At 61.0% G+C, this 17,407-nt stretch overlaps 2 protein-coding genes across 3 annotated transcripts; both read left to right on the top strand.

Annotated features, from left to right (window-relative positions):
- The first annotated feature begins 1,110 nt into the window (after positions 1-1,110).
- On the top strand, positions 1,111-10,284 carry Trmt1 (tRNA methyltransferase 1). 2 transcript variants are annotated; one of them, XM_042670585.1, is made up of 17 exons: positions 1,111-1,156; positions 1,402-1,596; positions 2,476-2,531; positions 3,512-3,651; positions 3,812-3,999; positions 5,647-5,762; positions 5,839-5,951; positions 7,547-7,695; positions 7,865-7,951; positions 8,030-8,099; positions 8,358-8,492; positions 8,580-8,665; positions 8,754-8,862; positions 8,950-9,026; positions 9,650-9,769; positions 9,865-9,994; positions 10,124-10,284. In XM_042670585.1, the coding sequence occupies exons 2-17, from the start codon at positions 1,412-1,414 to the stop codon at positions 10,271-10,273; spliced, it is 1,911 nt and encodes a 636-aa protein (XP_042526519.1). In that variant the 5' UTR covers positions 1,111-1,156; positions 1,402-1,411; the 3' UTR covers positions 10,274-10,284. The 2 variants fall into 2 exon arrangements, with proteins under 2 accessions (XP_042526519.1, XP_042526518.1); XM_042670584.1 differs by lacking the exon at positions 1,111-1,156 and having other exon boundaries at positions 1,302-1,596.
- Positions 10,285-11,565: 1,281 nt separating this feature from the next.
- Lyl1 (LYL1 basic helix-loop-helix family member) lies at positions 11,566-16,865 on the top strand. Its single transcript, XM_042670600.1, has 4 exons — positions 11,566-12,166; positions 12,905-13,263; positions 13,359-13,450; positions 14,139-16,865. Exons 2-4 carry the CDS (start codon positions 12,929-12,931, stop codon positions 14,564-14,566), a joined length of 855 nt encoding a protein of 284 aa, XP_042526534.1. The 5' UTR covers positions 11,566-12,166; positions 12,905-12,928; the 3' UTR covers positions 14,567-16,865.
- The last annotated feature ends 542 nt before the right edge of the window (positions 16,866-17,407 follow it).

Raw genomic sequence — 17,407 nt, 5'->3', positions numbered from 1 at the left:
ATAGTCATTGCTTACGCCATTTAAAGTCCTTTAATGGAATTAGGTAGTTGCGGGGGGGGGGGGGGGGAGGGTTGAAGAAAACTTGAAGATCGCACAGCAAGTGATGACGAGTGCAGAGATTTAAATTCAGGCTCAAGAAGCGACAATAAGGGCTGAGACTTTCAGGAATGTTTACATGGTGCCAGCTTCTGTTAGCAATTCACCAGCACTAACCTAAACGTCTCTTCACAACCCGTAACTAACATTAAGCAGCGCTGACCGTTTTGCAAACTGGGGGTTGTGGGTGGGAGTGAAGCATAGAATTAAGAACAAGTAGCAAAAGCTGGGCACACACCGGAGCTGAGATCAGAGGATCGAGGTTCAAAGACAGCCCAGGCAGGCAGGAAAGTCCATAAGATTCTTATCTCCAGTTAACAACAACAAAAGTGGAAGAAGAGCTATGGCTTAAGTATAGAATGCCAGCCTTGAGCATAAAAGCTCAGAGACAGTGGCCAGGCCCTGAGTTCAGGTCCTAGCACGCGAGCGCACACAAACACGTACAAGCAGTGCTGGGACTGGACCACTACACGCTCTCCCCACTTCCAACACTGGTTACAACCCGCTGAGGGTTTACTGTGTTAAGAGGCTGCGTTATACTTTCCAGACATTTCGTCCAGTAACCTTTGCCCTTCCTTGAAAGCAGAGATTCAGATACAACAAGTAAGGAAAGTGAGAGCCTGAGGGGTGAAGTAACGTGCCCCAGACCACGTGGTGGGACAGATATTCAAACCCACTAATTGGATTCCGGAGCCGCGGTTATCCCTGCAGGGTGCTGCTCTAAGTTTGCGCAAACAGCACCCAGGAGACGACCACTAGGGGTTAGCTCCCCCGATCGAAGGCCCTATTTCTCTAAACACAATACTCTGTTCTGTGCAATGGGACCAGCGACTCTTTCCCTCCAGGTTTGGGAAAGCCGGCTTCACCCGTGCCACACAGTCCACACGCGTCCTTTAGCCAGGAAGCTTGACCCTGGCCGCCCGCCGTAGCCGGCGCCTCTGATTGGCTAGCCGCCGTCACGTGACCCGCCCTCCCTCCGGGCCAACATGGCAGCGCCCTGGCCTTGATGCGGGCGGCGTGCACCGAGCCTGGCTGGGTTCTGCGTGCGGTGACGGGGAAGGTGAAGAGTCGAGGGGGCGCGGGGGGGGGGGCAGGGGGTGGACTGCAGCGAGGCTTCCCGGGGCCCCGCGGTGTCTAGAGCCCCGGCTCTTTAAGACGTGTCCCCATCTTCCTGGATTGCAGCTCGGCCTCGCTCTCTCCCCCCCCCCCCCCCCCGGTCCCCCGGAGGAGGCCGGCGGGGCGCGGGCCGCGGATGTCCGTCCTGCGGCTGAGCGGCGCTCTCCGTTCCGTCCGCGGCCTCTGTAGAGCCCAGTGCATGGACGGGGCGTCGCCCCCGGGGCCGCCGGCTCCAGCCGCGCTGGAGAACGGCTCGGGGCCCCGTGAACAGCGCCCGCCCGCCGCCCCGGAGACGACAGTCACCGAGGGCGCCGCCACGATCGTCTTCCCCAGCGCCAATGAGGTCTTCTACAACCCCGTGCAGGAGTTCAACCGGGACCTCACGTGAGCAGGGGTCAGCCCGGCAGAGGGGGAGTGGGTCGGTGAGATCGGAGGTATTACCGGAATACGTCCCCGGCTGTCCGCCGCTGGAAGGCCAGTATCCAGGAGATAGAGGCTTGGCAGGAAGAAATCGGGTTTAATCAGCGGCTGGCATCTTGGAAGATGGACCCATTCAGCCACAAAACTTCATCCCCCCCCCCCTGGTGCCCGCTCCGGGTTTTTATGGGGAGGGAGAAGGAGGAGCTGGGCCAGAAGAATTACAAGCCTGGTGGGGGTCTTTGTCCTCCTGGGCGTGTGTGTCCTTTTCTGTCCTCCTCAGGAATTTTTCAGTCGCCCTCCTGGGGTTCGTTCTTGTTATTCGGAACGGACCGATCACTTACTTGCAGACTTTTCTGCGAGTTAAGCTTCACACCGCTTACATGCTTTGTGTTAATGCATTGAAATAATGATTTAAGAAGGTCCTCTGATTGCAGACATTATCTGCTGTCGTGTGTGTGTGTGTCCCTACTTAGATTTAAACTCTGGGCTGTGTCCTTTAGGTCAAATCTGGCACTCTGAGCCCACTTGAACCATAGCTTCACTTCTCACTTTTTGCTGGACTTGAATGTCTCAGGGACGTTCTCCCTGGGCTGGCTTTAAACCGAGATCCTCAGCTCTCCTGAATAACTAGGATTACATGTGTGAGCCACTGACACCCAGCTGTTCTGGGGTTTATGAACCTGAAGAAAAAAAATTAGTTAACCTCTCAATCATTCAGTTGGGAGTTTTCGGTAGAATTGAGCATGCAGGACAAAAGAAAGACAACTGTGGCTAAGAGAAACTGTAAGGGAATGCAAGCCTTGATCTGTTACAAAGGAAGTAAGCAGATTCTTCTCTCATCAGGTGTGCAGTAATTACAGAGTTTGCTCGAATTCAGCTTGGGGCCAAAGGAATCCAGAGTGAGTACAGGTTCAGGCTCCGGTGTTTATGTTTGGGGGGGGGTGTTATGAAAACCTCTCTCCTTACCTCACTCTGATGTGCCCTAGGTTGTTTTTTGTTTGTTGTTTTTTGTCAGTCGTGGGGCCTGAACTCTGGGCCTGGGCACTGTCCCTCAGCTCTTCAGTTCAAGGGGAGCGCTCTACCACTTAAGCCACAGCGCCACATCCTGCTTTTTCTGCTTATGTGGTGCGGAGGAATCAAACCCAGGGCCTCATGCATGTGAGGCAAGCACTCTATCACTGAGCCACCTTCCCAACTCCAGTTGTTGTTTTTTGTTTGTTAGTGCCTTTGTGCCAGGCCTTGAATCTCAGGGCCCAAGCACCGTCCATGAGCTTTTTCCACTCAAGGCTGATATTCTACATTTTGAGCCCCAGCTCCACTTCCAGCTTTTTTGGGGTCCTTAATGGAAATGAAAGTCTCATATTCTTTCCTACTTAGCTTTGAACTGAGATCCTCAGATCTCAGCCTTCTGAGCAGATAGGATTACAGGCATTAGTCCCCCAGTGCCCTGCACACACTAGCGTCTGAACAAGACATTTTTCCATGAATCTGAAGGATTGTGAACGTTAAGGGGAGGTTTCTTATTGATGAGCTGGGGTGTAGTTCCAAGTGTGGAGGCCCTGGGCTGGGAAGGTGGCTTAGTGGAAGAGCACTTGCCTTGCATGCCTGAGGCCCTGGGTTCGATTCCTCAGCACCACATAAGCAAAAAGAAAAAAGCCGGAAGTGGCGCTGTGGCTCAAGTGGTAGAGCACTGGCCTTGAGCTGAAGAGCTGAGGGACAGCGCCCACGCCCAGAGTTCAGACCCCACAACCGGACCAAAAAAAAAAAAACACAAAAAACAAGTGTGGAGGCCCTGGGGGTTCAGTCCTCAGTACAGGGAGGGGGTGAGGGAGGTGGAAGGAGCATCTGAGTCCTTGGCTTGTCTCTCCTGTAACTGCAGTCAAGGTGCCAGGTGAGCAGGACCTGCAGAAAGTGGTTGTGGACTTGTCAGAACAAGAGGAAAAACTCAAACCAAAAGAGGGTGAAAACCTGGCTCCACAAGACCAGCCTCGAACAGCTGCCGCTGAAGAGATCTGTGAGGTAGGGCTGAGCAGCTGTGGCCACCTTAGACTCAATCCTCCCTTCCCCGGCTCTTAGACCACTAGGAACTATAGGAGCTGGGCTGGGAGACAACTCTTGGAGGTCCAGAAGAGAATGGAAGTAGGGATGTGAATGAGAGTCCCTTCTTAACTCCCAACAGGAGGGCCTGCGGGTGCTGGAGGGCCTGGCAGCTTCTGGCCTCCGCTCCATTCGGTTTGCTCGAGAGGTGCCTGGACTCCGATCTGTGGTTGCCAATGATGCCTCCGCCCAGGCAGTGCATCTCATGCGCCAGAACATCGAGCTCAATAATGTGGGCCACTTGGTACAGGCCAGCCAGGCAGATGCCCGGTAAGTTCCAGGTAGCGCTGCCTATTGCTGATAAGGTCACATTGGGTTGTCACTTTGGCTGCCTGGGGTGATGCTGCCTCTGTCCTTCTCTGAGAATATGAGCACAGCAGAGTGACATAGTAGCCTCTCGGGACCCTGCTTGATTGTTTCATCTGGCAGGTTTATATAATGAATAGTCCAATAATGCAGCTGGGCACTGGTGATTCACACCTGTCATCCTAGCTATTCAGGAGGCTGAGATCTGAGGATCATGGTTCAAAGCCAGCCAGAGCAGAAAAGTCCATGAGAATCTTCTGTTAAATAGCCAAAACTCCAGCTTTAAGCAAAAAAGCCAAGGAAGAATGTAAGGCCCTGCTGGTGGCTCATGCCTATAATCCTGGCTACTCAGGAGGCTGAGATCTGAGGATCACGTTTCAAAGCAGCCCAGGCAGGAAAGTCCATGAGACTCTTATCTCCATTTAGCCACCAGAAAACTGGAAGTGACACTGTGGTTCAAGTGGTAGTGTGCTCACCTTGAGTTGAAGAGCTCAGGGGCAGCACCCAGGCCCCGAGTTCAAGCCCCACAACCAATCAAAAAAAAAAAAAAAATGCAGGGCCCTGAATCCAAGCTCCATTACCAGCGTGTCGCCCAGCGTGCCCCCTACCCACCCCCCCAAAAAAAAAACAAACACAAAAACGCCTCACAACTTGGACAGCTCATATTCTGTGCCACCAAGAAGTACAGACATACATTAAACAAGGACGTGCTTTGAGAACTGCATCTTGTTCTGGGAATGTTTTTAGTATGCATTTACATAAGGTGAAAACAATGCCATTAAGCAAGGTATTTTTTTTTTCTTTTTTTAAAATCTTATTATGGAGGACAAAGTCTTGCTGTGTTGCCTAGGCTAGCCTTGAGCTCAGGATCCTCCTACCTCATCCTCCTGAGTAGCTGGGATTATAGTTCTGAGTACTGACCCCCTGCTTTAGACAATTTTTTTTTTGTCGGTCCTGGGGCTGGAACTCAGGGCCTGGGCACTGTCCCTGAGCTTCTTTTGTTCAAGGCTAGCACTCTGCCGCTTGAGCCACAGCACCACTTTCTGCTTTTTCTGTGTCTGTAGTCCTGAGGAATCAAACCCAGGACTTCATGCGTGTTAGACAAACACTCTACTAAGCCACCTTCCCAGCTGAACTTCTTGTACAACTTGTATTCATTTATTCCCCTGGAAGATGGTCTTTTCACAGACAGTGTCTGTGCTAGGCACCTCTCAATGCCAAGAGTCAGTGAGTGTAAACCTAATAGACAGGCCTTGTGACCCGGGGAGGGGTCAGCATGCAGGTGGACAATCTGCAGGACTTGCGGCGTAAGGCCACTTGAATGTCTCTGTCATTATCGGCGTGTTCATTGTCGAGGCTATATGTAGATGGGTAGACTGAGGCCTAGGGATGAAAATCACGCATCTAATGATCGTCAAGCTGGGCCTGGTGATACACAGCTCAAATCCCAGATTTTGAAACCACAAAGATACCCTGAAAACAAAACGAATGGCCAGAGCCTGAACTTGGGAAGCTGGCCTCAAGTTCAAGGCCAAACCCTGTAGGAGTCTACATGTGTGGAGGACCTCACGGGAGGCTAAGGACCTGGACATCTGGCCATCTGTCCTGTAGGATGCTAATGTACCAGCACCAGAGGGTGTCAGAGCGTTTTGACGTCATTGACCTGGACCCTTACGGCAGCCCCGCCTCCTTTCTGGACGCAGCAGTGCAGGCTGTGAGCGAAGGAGGTGAGGCCCCGCCCCCAGGCTTGAGCAGGGCCGGGTGTTTGGGGAGGGTCCTCACTGCCCGCCCCTCCCCCCCCAGGGCTGCTGTGCATCACCTGCACGGATATGGCGGTCCTGGCAGGGAACAACGGCGAGACGTGCTACAGCAAGTATGGGGCCATGGCTCTCAAGAGCCGCGCCTGCCACGAGATGGTGAGGGGACCTCCCTGCACCCCCGCCCCACACCTGGGACCTGCTCAGCTTCCTCCAGGCAGATCCAGCCCAGGCGGGGAAGACTAGCCCATAACTCACATGAGTAGGAGGTTACATGGTTGGAATGTGTGTGTGTGTGGACGTGTGCACCCTGCTCCTGGGGCTTCAACTTGACCTGGACACCGTCCCTAGGCTTTTTGCTCAAGGCTAACCACTTGAACCACAGCTCCCAGTGAATTGGAGATAAAAGAGTCTCATGGATTTTTCTGCCTGACTGGCTTTAAACCAAGATCCTCATATCTCATCTGTAGAATAGCTAGGCTTACGATGCGTCACCAGCCCTGGCTACATTGTTGTTGTTTTTCTATGATTATGTAATTTCTCCAAAAAAAGTTTTTGTTTAGTTTTTGGGAATCAGGCTCTCATGTAGACCAGTGGGGTCCTCCTGTCAGTCTTCCCACGGCTGGGATTATAGGTGTTAACTACCTTGTCTGGCATGTCTTTTTATTTTTTCCCCAGTCCTGGGGCTTGAACTCAGGGCCTGGGCACTGTCCCTGGGCTGCTTTTGCTCAAGGCTAGTGCTCTACCACTTGAGCCACAGCACCAGTTCTGGCTTTTTTTTGTTTTTTTTTTTGTTGGTCATGGGACTTGAACTCTGGGCCTTGAGCTCTTCAGCTCAAGGTGAGTGCTCTACCACTTGAGCTACAGCACCACTTCCGGTTTTCTGGTGGTTTATTGGAGATAAGAGTTTCATGGACTTTCCTGCCGGGGCTGGCTTTGAACCCCGATCCTCAGGTCTCAGCCTCCTGAGTAGCTAGGATTACAGGAGTGAGGCGCCGGCACCCGGCTCGGTTCTGGCTTTTTTTTTTTTTTGGGTCCAGTCGTGGGGCCTGAACTCTGGGCCTGGGCACTGTCCCTCAGCTCTTCAGCTCAAGGCTAGCGCTCTACCACTTGAGCCACAACGCCACTTCCGGCTTTTTTTTTTCTTTTTGCTTATATGGTGCTAAGGAATCGAACCCAGGGCCTCAGGCATGCAAGGCAAGCGCTCTACCACTGAGCCACCTTCCCAGCCCTCGGTTCTGGCTTTTTGTGTATGTGGTACTGTCTTCATGCATGCTAGGCAATTGCTCTATCACTAAGCCACATTCCCAGCCCAAGACAGTCTTTTTAAGGGTAGTTTTTTCAGGTCTGGATATAAAATCTAGAGTTTCTTCTGTGTTGGGTACTCGACTTCACCTTCTTGGGCCTGTTTTGCCCTCATAGAATGGACCCCATTGGGCTCCCTTGGGCATTTGAAGCAGGGTCGGCCAGAAAAGGGGAAGGTCCTGGCCTAGTCCCTTGAGGTCTCAGACAAGAAGTTTTGCAGTGTCCTCCGCTTCCTGTCCACAGTGCCCACGTGGTACAGGGTGCTGTTGCTGAACCTTTGTGCTTTCTGTCATGTTGCAGATGAGGAAACTGAGGCACTGAGGTGATGCTGGCTTCCCAAGGGTTATGAGAGTAGGGCCGAGGTTGGAACCCAGGGAGCAACCGTGTGCCTGGCTTTTGTACTCCCTGGGTCTGTGGGGAGAGAGTGATCCCGTCCCCTGCACCCCTAGGCGCTGCGGATCGTGCTGCACAGCCTGGACCTCCATGCGAACTGCTACCAGCGCTTCATAGAACCACTGCTCAGCATCAGCGCCGACTTCTACGTGCGCGTGTTTGTGCGTGTGTTCACCGGCCAGGCCAAGGTCAAAGCCTCCGCCAGGTCAGCCTCTCCCAGAGAGGAGAAGAGGGCGGGCCTGAGCTGGGGCGGGGGCGGGCCCAGGGCGAGGGAGGAGCCTGCGGTTGGAAGAGCCTTGCTGGGGCGGGGCCTGTGGCAGGGGCGGGGCCTGCGGCAGGGGCGGGGCCTCGCCCGGCACTCCTTGCCTCCACAGCAAGCAGGCGCTGGTGTTCCAGTGCGTGGGCTGCGGCGCCCTCCACCTGCAGCGCCTCGGGAAAGCATCGGAGGCCCCTGGTGGCCGGTGAGCCTGGGAGTGCTTGGGGGTCTGGGGGGGACACCCGGGGCGGCCCCCAGCCCCTAACCGCCCCCTTCCTGGCAGGATCAAATTCTCGGCCGCCTGCGGTCCTCCCGTGACCCCCGAGTGCGAGCACTGTGGACAGCGACACCAGGTGAAGGCGGCGGGCGGCGCGGGCGGGGCTCCGGGGCGGGGCTCCGGGCGGCGCGGGCGGGGCTCCGGGGCGGGGCTCCGGGCAGCGCGGGCGGGGCTCCGGGGCGGGGCTCCAGGGCGGCGCGGGCGGGGCTCCGGGGCGGGGCTCCGGGGCGGGGCTCCGGGGCGGGGCTCCGGGGCGGGGCTCCGGGCGGCGCGGGCGGGGCTCCGGGGCGCCTTCTCCCCGGTCCCCCTTCATCCGCCCCGTGTGCCCCGGCAGCTCGGCGGCCCCGTGTGGGCAGCGCCCATCCACAACCTGGACTTCGTGGGCCGGGTCCTTGAGGCCGTGAGTGCGAATCCTGGCCGCTTCCACACCTCGCAGCGGATCCGAGGGGTCTTGAGCGTTGTCACCGAGGTGGGGGCCGGCAGGGTGCCCGCCCGCCGTGTCTGCTCGCCCCCCCTCCGGCCCCGCCGAGCCCATGCGGTTCCCCCCCCCTTCCAGGAACTCCCAGACGCACCCCTGTACTACACGCTGGACCAGCTCAGCTCCACCATCCACTGCAACACGCCCAGCCTCCTGCAGCTGCGGTTAGTTCCAGAAAGGTCCAGGGAGGCCCTGGGCCTGTGGGGATGGCCGGGCTCCGGGCAGCCCCTCACCGTCCTGGCCCTTCCCCAGGTCAGCCCTCCTCCACGCTGGCTTCCGGGTGTCGCTCTCCCACGCCTGTAAGAACGCCGTGAAGACCGACGCCCCAGCCTCGGCTCTGTGGGACATCATGCGCTGCTGGGTGAGGGGGTCAGCTCCCAAGGGGCCGTGGGGAGGGGTGGTCCCCCAAAGACCCCTGAGCGCAGTATCTCCTCATCTCTTCCCTCAGGAGAAGGAGTACCCCGTGAAGCGGGAGCGGCTGTCAGAGACCAGCCCTGCCTTCCGCATCCTCAGTGTGGAGCCCAGGTTCGCCCAGGACTGGGGGGGGGGGGGGCTGAGAGTGACCCCCGAGAACATGGGGGGAGCCCCCCCCACGACACTCCCCTACCCAGATTGGAGCCCAGAATCTGGTCTCCCTCTTCTCCGCCTCCCCCTGAGCTCCCAGCCCCCCAGCCAGTTACCTGAGTCAGAGCACAGAGAACTTTATCTGTCTAGATGTGTGTGCGCCCACACATGCGCCAGCCTAGAACTTGAACTCAGGGCTTAGACTCTGTCCTTAAGCTTTTGCACTTGAGGCTAGCCCTCTATCATTTGAGCCACAGCTCCACTTCCAGCTTTTTGCTAGTTAAGAGTCTAACAGACTTGGGGCTGGGAAGGTGGCTCAGTGGTAGAGCGCTTGCCTTGCAAGCATGAGGCCCTGGGTTCGATTCCTCAGCACCACAGAAAAAGCTGGAAGTGGGCACCACCATACCCACACCCACCTAGTCCCTTCTTATCCGTGGGGGGTCCACTCTGTGGTTATCTTCCAGAACAATGTGGACTTAATAGTAAAAGAAAGAACCTTGGTGTGGAGGTGGGCATGTGTGGGTTTAGGGGTGCTCTGTATACCCACATGGTCGCCACCCCAGCCCTCACCCCCACATCTCCAGGCTTCAGGCCAACTTCACCATCCGCGAAGATGCCAACCCAAGCTCCCGCCAGCGAGGCCTCAAGCGCTTCCAGGCCAACCCAGAGGCCAACTGGGGTCCCCGGCCCCGAGCTCGGCCAGGGTGAGTGTGGGGTTGTATGTGTGTGTGGGGGGGGGGTTTGTCCAGGGCAATGGGAGGAAGGCCAGGGGGAAGCCCCACTCGGTGCGTCTGCCCAGGGGCAAGGCAGCCAGCGAAGTGCTGGAGGAGAAACGCCGGGTCCTACAGAATAAGAGGAAAGAGCCCGCGGAGGACCCCGCGCAGAGGGCTGCCCGCCTCAAGGCGTTTCCTTGCAAGCGATTCAAGGAGGTGAGGTGCCATCTTCCTCCCCACTGCCGGGCACCTGGGTACCCCTCCCGCCATAGCGGCCATGGTGGGAGTGAGCTTGCTGGGTAGGGCTGCTGGGCTTCACCCCATCGTCTCTGCCTCTCACCCCAGGGTGCCTGTCCACGGGGCGACCAGTGCTGCTACTCACACATCCCCCCTGCACCCGGAACCTCTGCGGATGCGGCCCCCCTGGACTGTCCAGAGACCCCCAACCAGTCTTCCAGTCAACCAGCGGCCCCTGCAGGACCAGGGGTAGACTGAGCCAATAAAAAGATGTTCCTGCCTGTAATCCGAACTACTCAGGAAGCTGAGCTCTTAGGATTGCAGTTTGAAGCCAGCCCCGTGAAACTCTTCGCTCAAAAACCAGAAGTGGCGCTGTGGCTCAAGTGGTAGAGCGCTAGCCTTGAGCACAAAGAAGCTCAGGGACAGCGCTCCGGCCCTGAGTTCAAGCCCCAGGGCTGACATAAATACATAAATAAGTAAAAATATGTCCCTGCGTGGCCATTGTCTTTCTGCGCAGTGTTCCTTTGGGCCAGAGAAGCGGATTTGCGGCTCAGCTGGGAGCTGCCGCCTGCGGTTCCCGGCGGCGGCCACAGGGTGGCGCTCGCGCCCCGAGCGGAGGCCCCGCCCCTCGGGCGGGGCGCGCGGTGACTCGCGGGCGGGCGGGCGCGCGCTCGGGCCACGCAGCAGCCCCCACGCGGCCTCCCGCGGCCCCGGTTTGTTTTTGGCTTCGCTTTCTCCCGGGCCGCAGTGGCGGAAGCCAGACCGGAACCAGGCGTCCAGGGCATCCGCTCCGGACCAGGTGTTTCCTGAGCTGCAGCCCCAGGACTGCGCGGTTTGGGCCCGGGCTGTTGCCCTGACCCCCAGTGAGGGAAGCTGCGCCCCCTCCCCAGCCGGCAGGGCCGGGGGGGGGGGGGTGTCCTGCGCCCAATGGCTTCTCTCCTGTGTGCACCGAGTCGCCAGCCTCGGGGCGGGCGGACCACAGAACGCAGCTTGTTGGGGCTTGGGATGGAGGCGGGCGGGCGGGGCGGGGCACTCCCGCCTCCCACACCGGCGCCCCGGGACCCCCTTCCCCGGCGGAACCCCCTTCCCCGGCCACACCACCGACCGACTTGACCCACGGTGGTTTTTGTTTTTCTTCCTGTGCCGCGGCTGGGGCTTGAACCCAGGGCCTGGGCGCCGTCCCAGGTCTGTTCCTCGAGGCTGGCGCGCTACCACCCGAGCCGCGGCTCCGCGCCGGCTTCGTGGTGGTGCGTGGGAGATAAGAGTGGGGCGCGTCCCGCCGGGATTGGCTTCCAACTGCGATGCGCAGCTCTCGCCTCCTGAGTAGCTGGGATTACAGGGGTGCCCCCCCCCATCATCCCGTGACCTTATAAACAACCTTGGAAATCACCGCCCGCCCTGACCCTGGAGACCAGTGCCCCTGGCCCCTCGCGGCCAGGCGAGCAGATCAGACGTGGCCCCGTGGCGTGCCCGCGCGGGGGGGGGGGGGGGGGAAGGCGGGAGGACATCAGTGAAAAAGAGGAAGCAGGAGGGTGGGGAGGAGACAGGGCTGGGGCCCCAGGGTCACGCGGCCCGGGGCCCCGGGAAGCCTGCGGAGGACCCGACCTCCATGCTGTCGGCCCTGCCTCGGTCTCTCCCCGGATCCCCGATCGTGTGCTGAGGCCGGGGATCCGCCAGTGTCTGCGGGCACCGAGGGGGGAGGCCAGGCCCTCCGAGGGGGTGACGGCCCAGGCGGGCGCCCGGGGCGGGGCCGGGGCGCTGGGGCTGCCGCCCGCCCGGTTTCCTCCGGGGTCAGCCCGGCTCCTTATCAGGCGTGGCCAGGCGAGCAGGGCCTTATCTGTGGCGGCCCGGCATCCTCTGGCCCCTGCGGCCGGGCTGAGAGGGAGGAAACCCGGCCGCCGGGGGCGGGGAGAGGGCGGGCCGGGCCCCCGGCCGCTCTGGTTCCCGGGACCCACGCTGCCCGCCGCCCGCGGCCGCCCAGGCCCCCGGGAGCCCGGGAGGAGGCGCGGCCCGGCTCTGGGGCCCGACGGGGCGGCCTGGAGGGCTTTCACCAGACCGGACCGCGGAAGCCGCCGCCTCGGGGCCCGGCCCGCCAGCCCTGAGGACACCGAGCCGGGACAACGCGCGCCAGAACGCGGGGACACAGGCGGGGTAAGAGGGGGAGATGGTGCAGCCCCCCTCCCCCGCAACCCTTTCCCAATCCGTGCGTCCATCCCGCTGGGGAGGTCTGAGAGCCTCCCCCTAGTTACCAGAGCACCCCAATCCCGGGAGGCCACCCAGCAGACCCGCAAAAGGAGGGGTGATGCTGGGGGTGAGGGGCAGGGTGGTGCCAGAAGCAGAGGGAGACGTAGGGGTGGTGTTGGGGTCCAAAGGGTCAGCCTGGGGGAGGGGATGGCAGTGTAGGTAGGCTGGTCAGAGGTCGGGGGACCCTGTTACGATGGTGGAAAGCAGAGGGGAGCAGTGTGGTGGTGATGAGAACACTGGAGGTCACACCTGAGGTCCACAGGCCGGCGGGGGGGGGGGGGGGGGCTGGTGACACGGGGGGACTATGAGGAGGGAATCCCAAGGTCCTATGGCACCAATAGTCAATGGGGGGTGTCTCAGGATGCGATTTCAGGGTTACGATCAACTGTGGGGCTTGGGGGTCTCCTGGCTTCCATCCTGGCTGGCAGCTGGGGGTGGGGGGGGTGGGATTAAGGATATTAGCGCAGCTCCCCTCACACACAGCTCATAGAAGGCACTCCAGGCTCAGCCGCCCAGCACCCCGTGTGGCAGGCAGTCCCTGGGCTCCCCCTCCTCCATCTTTGCCCACTTGAACCTCCACTCCTCCTACCCCCCCAGGCACTGCTTGGTCCTCCCCCCACCAGCCTCTCCCCCCTCCTCCCACAGGTGAGCACCCCCTCCTCAGGGTCCATGTGCCCACCCCAAGCCCAGGCGGAGGCGGGCCCCATCATGACTGAAAAGGCAGAGATGGCAGGCACCCCCAGCCCAGCGCCCTCTGGGACCCCAAAGTCTGCCTCCCCGGAGTCCCCCCCACCCCCGGAGGAGGCAGGCCATCGAGGCCCCTCCCCGCTCAGACTGCCCCCCGGCGTGCCAGTGATCAGCCTGGGGCACACCCGGCTCCCAGGCCCAGCCGTGCCCACCACAGAGCTGAGCGCCCTCCGGCCCCCCATGCTGCACCTGTCGGCCCTGGGAGCCACTCCGCCCGCCCTGGCCCTGCACTACCACCCTCACCCCTTCCTCAACAGGTCAGTGGGGAAGACGGGGCTGGAAGGGGACGCTGGAGATGGGGGGACCAGGGTCCTTGCCCACAGAGGCATTTGTGACCCACGACCCCTTACAGCGTCTACATTGGGCCGGCAGGACCTTTTGGCATCTTGCCCAGCAGCAGGCTGAAGCGGAGACCGAGCCATTGTGACCTGGACCTGCCTGAGGGTGAGGGGTGTGTGTGTGTGTCCACGCATGCGCACAGGCTTGCGGGTGGGGGCTGCCCCATCCCCTCCCACAGGGACAGGTATTTCCCACACATCCACGCCAAGCCCCATCCAGGTTATAGCCAGATGCATTCAAGACCACAGCTTCCGCTCCCTGCGCCCCCCTCAAAGGGCCACTGGCCACAGCCGAGACTGGGAACCCCCCAAAATGATAGCTCCCCTGGAATGCACAGCCATGAAAGAGCCAGCCACACAACCATAACCACACAAGTCGGCTAGAGAACCACAGACAGCTACAGGGGAAGCCACACCTCTGCCTGGAGCCACCACAGCCATCAGCCTGGCCACGACCCCCCCTCCCCACTCCCACCGGCCACAGGGGACACGGGGGCACCTCTCATACACCCCCGGAATACACCGCAATGGGGCATCCTCAGCATGAGGGTTCCGGGGAGAGGGTGGCCTGCTCCCCAGGGGATCTCAGCCCCTTCGCCGCCATCGAGGGGCGCGGAGTCGCGCGCATCAGGGCCTCGGTGTCGGCCGGGGAGCCCGGGAGCCCTTGGGGTCCACGTCTAGGGGCCCGGGAAAGGCCGATCTGCACGTGGGGGCTGCAGGGGTGCCTGCCTCGCGCGGCCCGGCCCGGCCCGGCCCGGCCCGGCCGCCCACCCGTTCCCTCCTCCGGCCCGCAGGGCACCAGCCGCAGAAGGTGGCCCGGCGCGTGTTCACCAACAGCCGCGAGCGCTGGCGGCAGCAGAACGTGAACGGAGCCTTCGCCGAGCTCCGGAAGCTGCTGCCCACTCACCCGCCCGACCGGAAGCTGAGCAAGAACGAGGTGCTGCGCCTGGCCATGCGGTACATCGGCTTCCTGGTGCGGCTGCTGCGGGATCAGGCGGCGGCGCTGGCCGCGGGCCCCGCCGCGCCCGGGCCCCGCAAGCGGCCGGCGCCCCGGGCAGGAGGCGCGGAAGGCGGCGCCCGGCGGGAGGCGGCGGCGGCGTGCAAGGCCGAGGCGGCCGCGCGCTCGCAGCCCGCGCTCCCCGGCGGCTCCGACGGCGCCCCGGGAGGGACGGCGCGGCCCATCAAGGTGGAGCAGGCGGCTCTGAGTCCCGAGGTGCGGTGACCCCCTCCCCGGGCCCGCGACGTCTCTGGTTTCGGGGGCGGGGGCGCACCCCGCGTCAGGGGATCGCCCCACCCAGATCTGGAGGCTCTCAGGGCGGGACGCGCCGAGGACTGTGCTCCGGAGTGAACTTTCTGCAGGAGGGACCGGCGGGGTCGCCTCGGATGAGGGCGACAGAGACCCCGGAGGACTCGAGGGTCCCCAGGACCCCCCCCCGCGCAGAGTTAATAATGTTCATTTACCCGCTGGTTCCCCCGCCCCCCCCCCAGTGACCTCGCCGCACCCCCTTCCCAGGGGCGAGGGCAGCACCAACGCCGCGGACGTGCGACGACCCAAGGGGTGCCTGCTCCCCACCCCGCCCTCCCCGGCTGGGGTCGCGAGGGGGCCGGGAGGCTCCGCGCCGCCCGCCAGCGCCCTCTCCCGGCGACCCCCGGGACAGGCGCCCCTGGACGGCGCGGGAGCCCGCCCGCCCCGTGGGTCGGTGGGGACGGGTCGATGATCGGTGGCGTCGGCGGAGGCTCTGGGCGCAGTTTTTTTTTTTCTTTATTTTCTTTATTTCACATACACATTAGCCATTCAATGGAGAAGCCGGAGAGAGTCAGGCAAAGATGGTATAACAGAAGCGCAGTGACGGGGCGGGGCGGGCGGGAGGGGACAGACGGGCTGGCTGCCTACTTGCATTCCGCTAGGACACTGAAAACCCAGAAAACAAAACAGACAGTAAACTACCCTTGTTTCTTATGTATCTCAGTGCAGAGACGGGGGGGGGGGGGGTGAGGGCGGGGAGGGGGAGACCAGGCCGATGGGGGAGCGGAGGGAGGGGGATGCTAAGGGGAAGCACACCAAATCCATTAGTACTATATATAGAGATACTCGTATATACTGCGTTTCTTAGCCTAAGAAGAAACTTGTTTGACGGGACGGGCGGCCTTCGCGGTCCGCGATGCTGGTGCTGGTCGGGCGCACGGATCTCCCGGGAGGGGCCAAAGTGGGGCTGGCCCAGGCTGGCTTGGGGTGGGGGTAAAAGGAGGGGGGAGAGGGAAAGGGGGCGCCCCAGGGAGGGTGAGTGGGGGGGTGGAGGGGAGCAGAGTGCGGGTCTGGGGTGCCCCTCGGGCTCTCGATTAGGGGACGAAAGTTCTCGTGACTTTATTGCTCCTTTATTTTTCTCTCGTGTGCGTGTGTGTGTGCGTGTGTGTGCGCGTGGGGGGGTCCGTTCTGCACGGGCGGGGTGGGGTGGGGGTGGTCGGAGCCACCCGGCCCCTCTGGGACCCAGAGCGCGGCGTCCGCTCCGCCAGCACGGGGGTGAGAACAAGGCACTAGGTCGGCCGGCCAGCGCGGGGCGGGTGTGTAAGGCAGTCGTCGGGGCTGATTGCGGGGGTGGGGGCTGGGGGGCTGTGTGCGGGGGGGGGCCGTGTGCGTGCGTGCGTGCGTGCGCGGGCCTGGGCAGATCGACCTGTCGGCGGCGTGGCTGGTTCTGTTCTGGAGCATGGAGCCTTCCTTCCGGGGTGGGGCTGGGGGGGGAGCCAGGGGTGGTGTTGAGTGGGGGGGGCGCCGGAGGGGGGTGAAGGGGGGAGTCGGGGAGGAAACGACCAACTTGCAGAGCGCGCTCCTGATAATGCTGGTGAGGGTCAAGTTGGCGTCTGGCTCAAAGAAGGGCGCTCGGGAGGGTCCGGGCGGAGAGGGAGAAAGGAAGGGACGTTTGTTCGTTGGCATTGACCTCTGCGGAGGAGGGGGGAGGCAGGGACCCCCGCAGCGCCCCTCCTCCGTGCCCGGGCGGGAGTGGGGCGAGGAGGGGGCGCTGGGCCCCAGGAAAGGGGGGTGCCCGGGGAGACCCGCGGCCGAGCAGCCCGGCCACCGGCGGGTGCGCGCGCCGCTGTCCCGTTCCGTTAAACTCAACAAAGAAGGGGTATGCGTGTTTCTAACAAGTGCAGGATATTTAATTGATTCATAAACTTATGCATAATAGTTTGTGGGTTTCTTAAAACGTACTTTATAATGTAAGAAGCACCAGGGTTTTTATGTTGAATTATCTTAAAAGTAATTTTCTCTCGTCCTTTTCCTTTTTTGTTTCTCCTTTTTGATCTTGTGTTGGTTGATTTCTTTTTAATGTAAAGGTTTGTGTGTGTGTGTGTTAAAATTCGAAAATGTGAACATTTCCTTCAGCCCTCCCACCGAAACCCAGAACGAACGACGAAAACAAATAAAAACCCCAGGTCATCCTCGTCAACGCAGGAAAACGATTAAAAAAAAAAAAAGAAAACGAACAACAACAACAAAAAAGGCAGAAAAAGAAAAGAAAAACCACTCATCGGTCGTGGCCCCGCCCGGGGCGGGGAGGCCCAGTTCTTTTAGCGTCCCCGGAGCCGCGAGGACAGGACAACAAAAATAGAATTTTTTCTTAACAATCTCTAACATACAAAGATAGGAAAACTCTCTGATGCATTGCACTTGGTTCAGTGAAAAAAAAAAGTTCATTTCCCCCATATATATTTTTGTGGGTTTTTTTTTTTCTCTCCTAACACATCCCCACGTCCGTCGCCCTGTCCGCCCCCTCCCGGCTCGCGACCCCCGGGGAAGGGGCGCCCGGCCCGCCCCTCCTGCCCGAGCCCAGCTGCCTGCAGCTTCCGACCTCGCCCGGGCGGCGCCCCGCGGCCCCGACCGTCCTCCCTCGACGGCCGGGGGGGGGGGGGGGCGCTCCCCGCCCTCGGCTCTGACCCTGTTTAGCCACACTGGAGAATCATTGCACTCTGACCGCGCGTCACGCCCGGCCGCCCGGCCCCCGCCCCGCCGCGCTCCCGAGCCCCGGGGCCGGTCCCGGGAGACGCCCGCGGGCCCCCGGCCCCG

This window comes from Dipodomys spectabilis, unplaced genomic scaffold (assembly GCF_019054845.1).
Source record: "Dipodomys spectabilis isolate Male_0828 unplaced genomic scaffold, ASM1905484v1 ptg000573l, whole genome shotgun sequence".
Lineage (NCBI taxonomy): Eukaryota > Metazoa > Chordata > Mammalia > Rodentia > Heteromyidae > Dipodomys > Dipodomys spectabilis.
Note: the sequence above shows the minus strand (reverse complement) of the source record. Positions and strands in the feature narration are given on the sequence as shown.

Coding starts and splice junctions, on each gene's coding strand:
- Lyl1 (XM_042670600.1), top strand. CDS start 12,929: ATGTGCCCACCCCAAGCCCAGGCGGAGGCGGGCCCCATCATGACTGAA. Junction 13,264..13,358: donor CCTCACCCCTTCCTCAACAG/GTCAGTGGGGAA, acceptor GACCCCTTACAG/CGTCTACATTGGGCCGGCAG. Junction 13,451..14,138: donor TGACCTGGACCTGCCTGAGG/GTGAGGGGTGTG, acceptor TCCGGCCCGCAG/GGCACCAGCCGCAGAAGGTG.
- Trmt1 (XM_042670584.1), top strand. CDS start 1,349: ATGTCCGTCCTGCGGCTGAGCGGCGCTCTCCGTTCCGTCCGCGGCCTC. Junction 5,952..7,546: donor GCCGCGCCTGCCACGAGATG/GTGAGGGGACCT, acceptor CTGCACCCCTAG/GCGCTGCGGATCGTGCTGCA. Junction 8,863..8,949: donor GGGACATCATGCGCTGCTGG/GTGAGGGGGTCA, acceptor CTCTTCCCTCAG/GAGAAGGAGTACCCCGTGAA.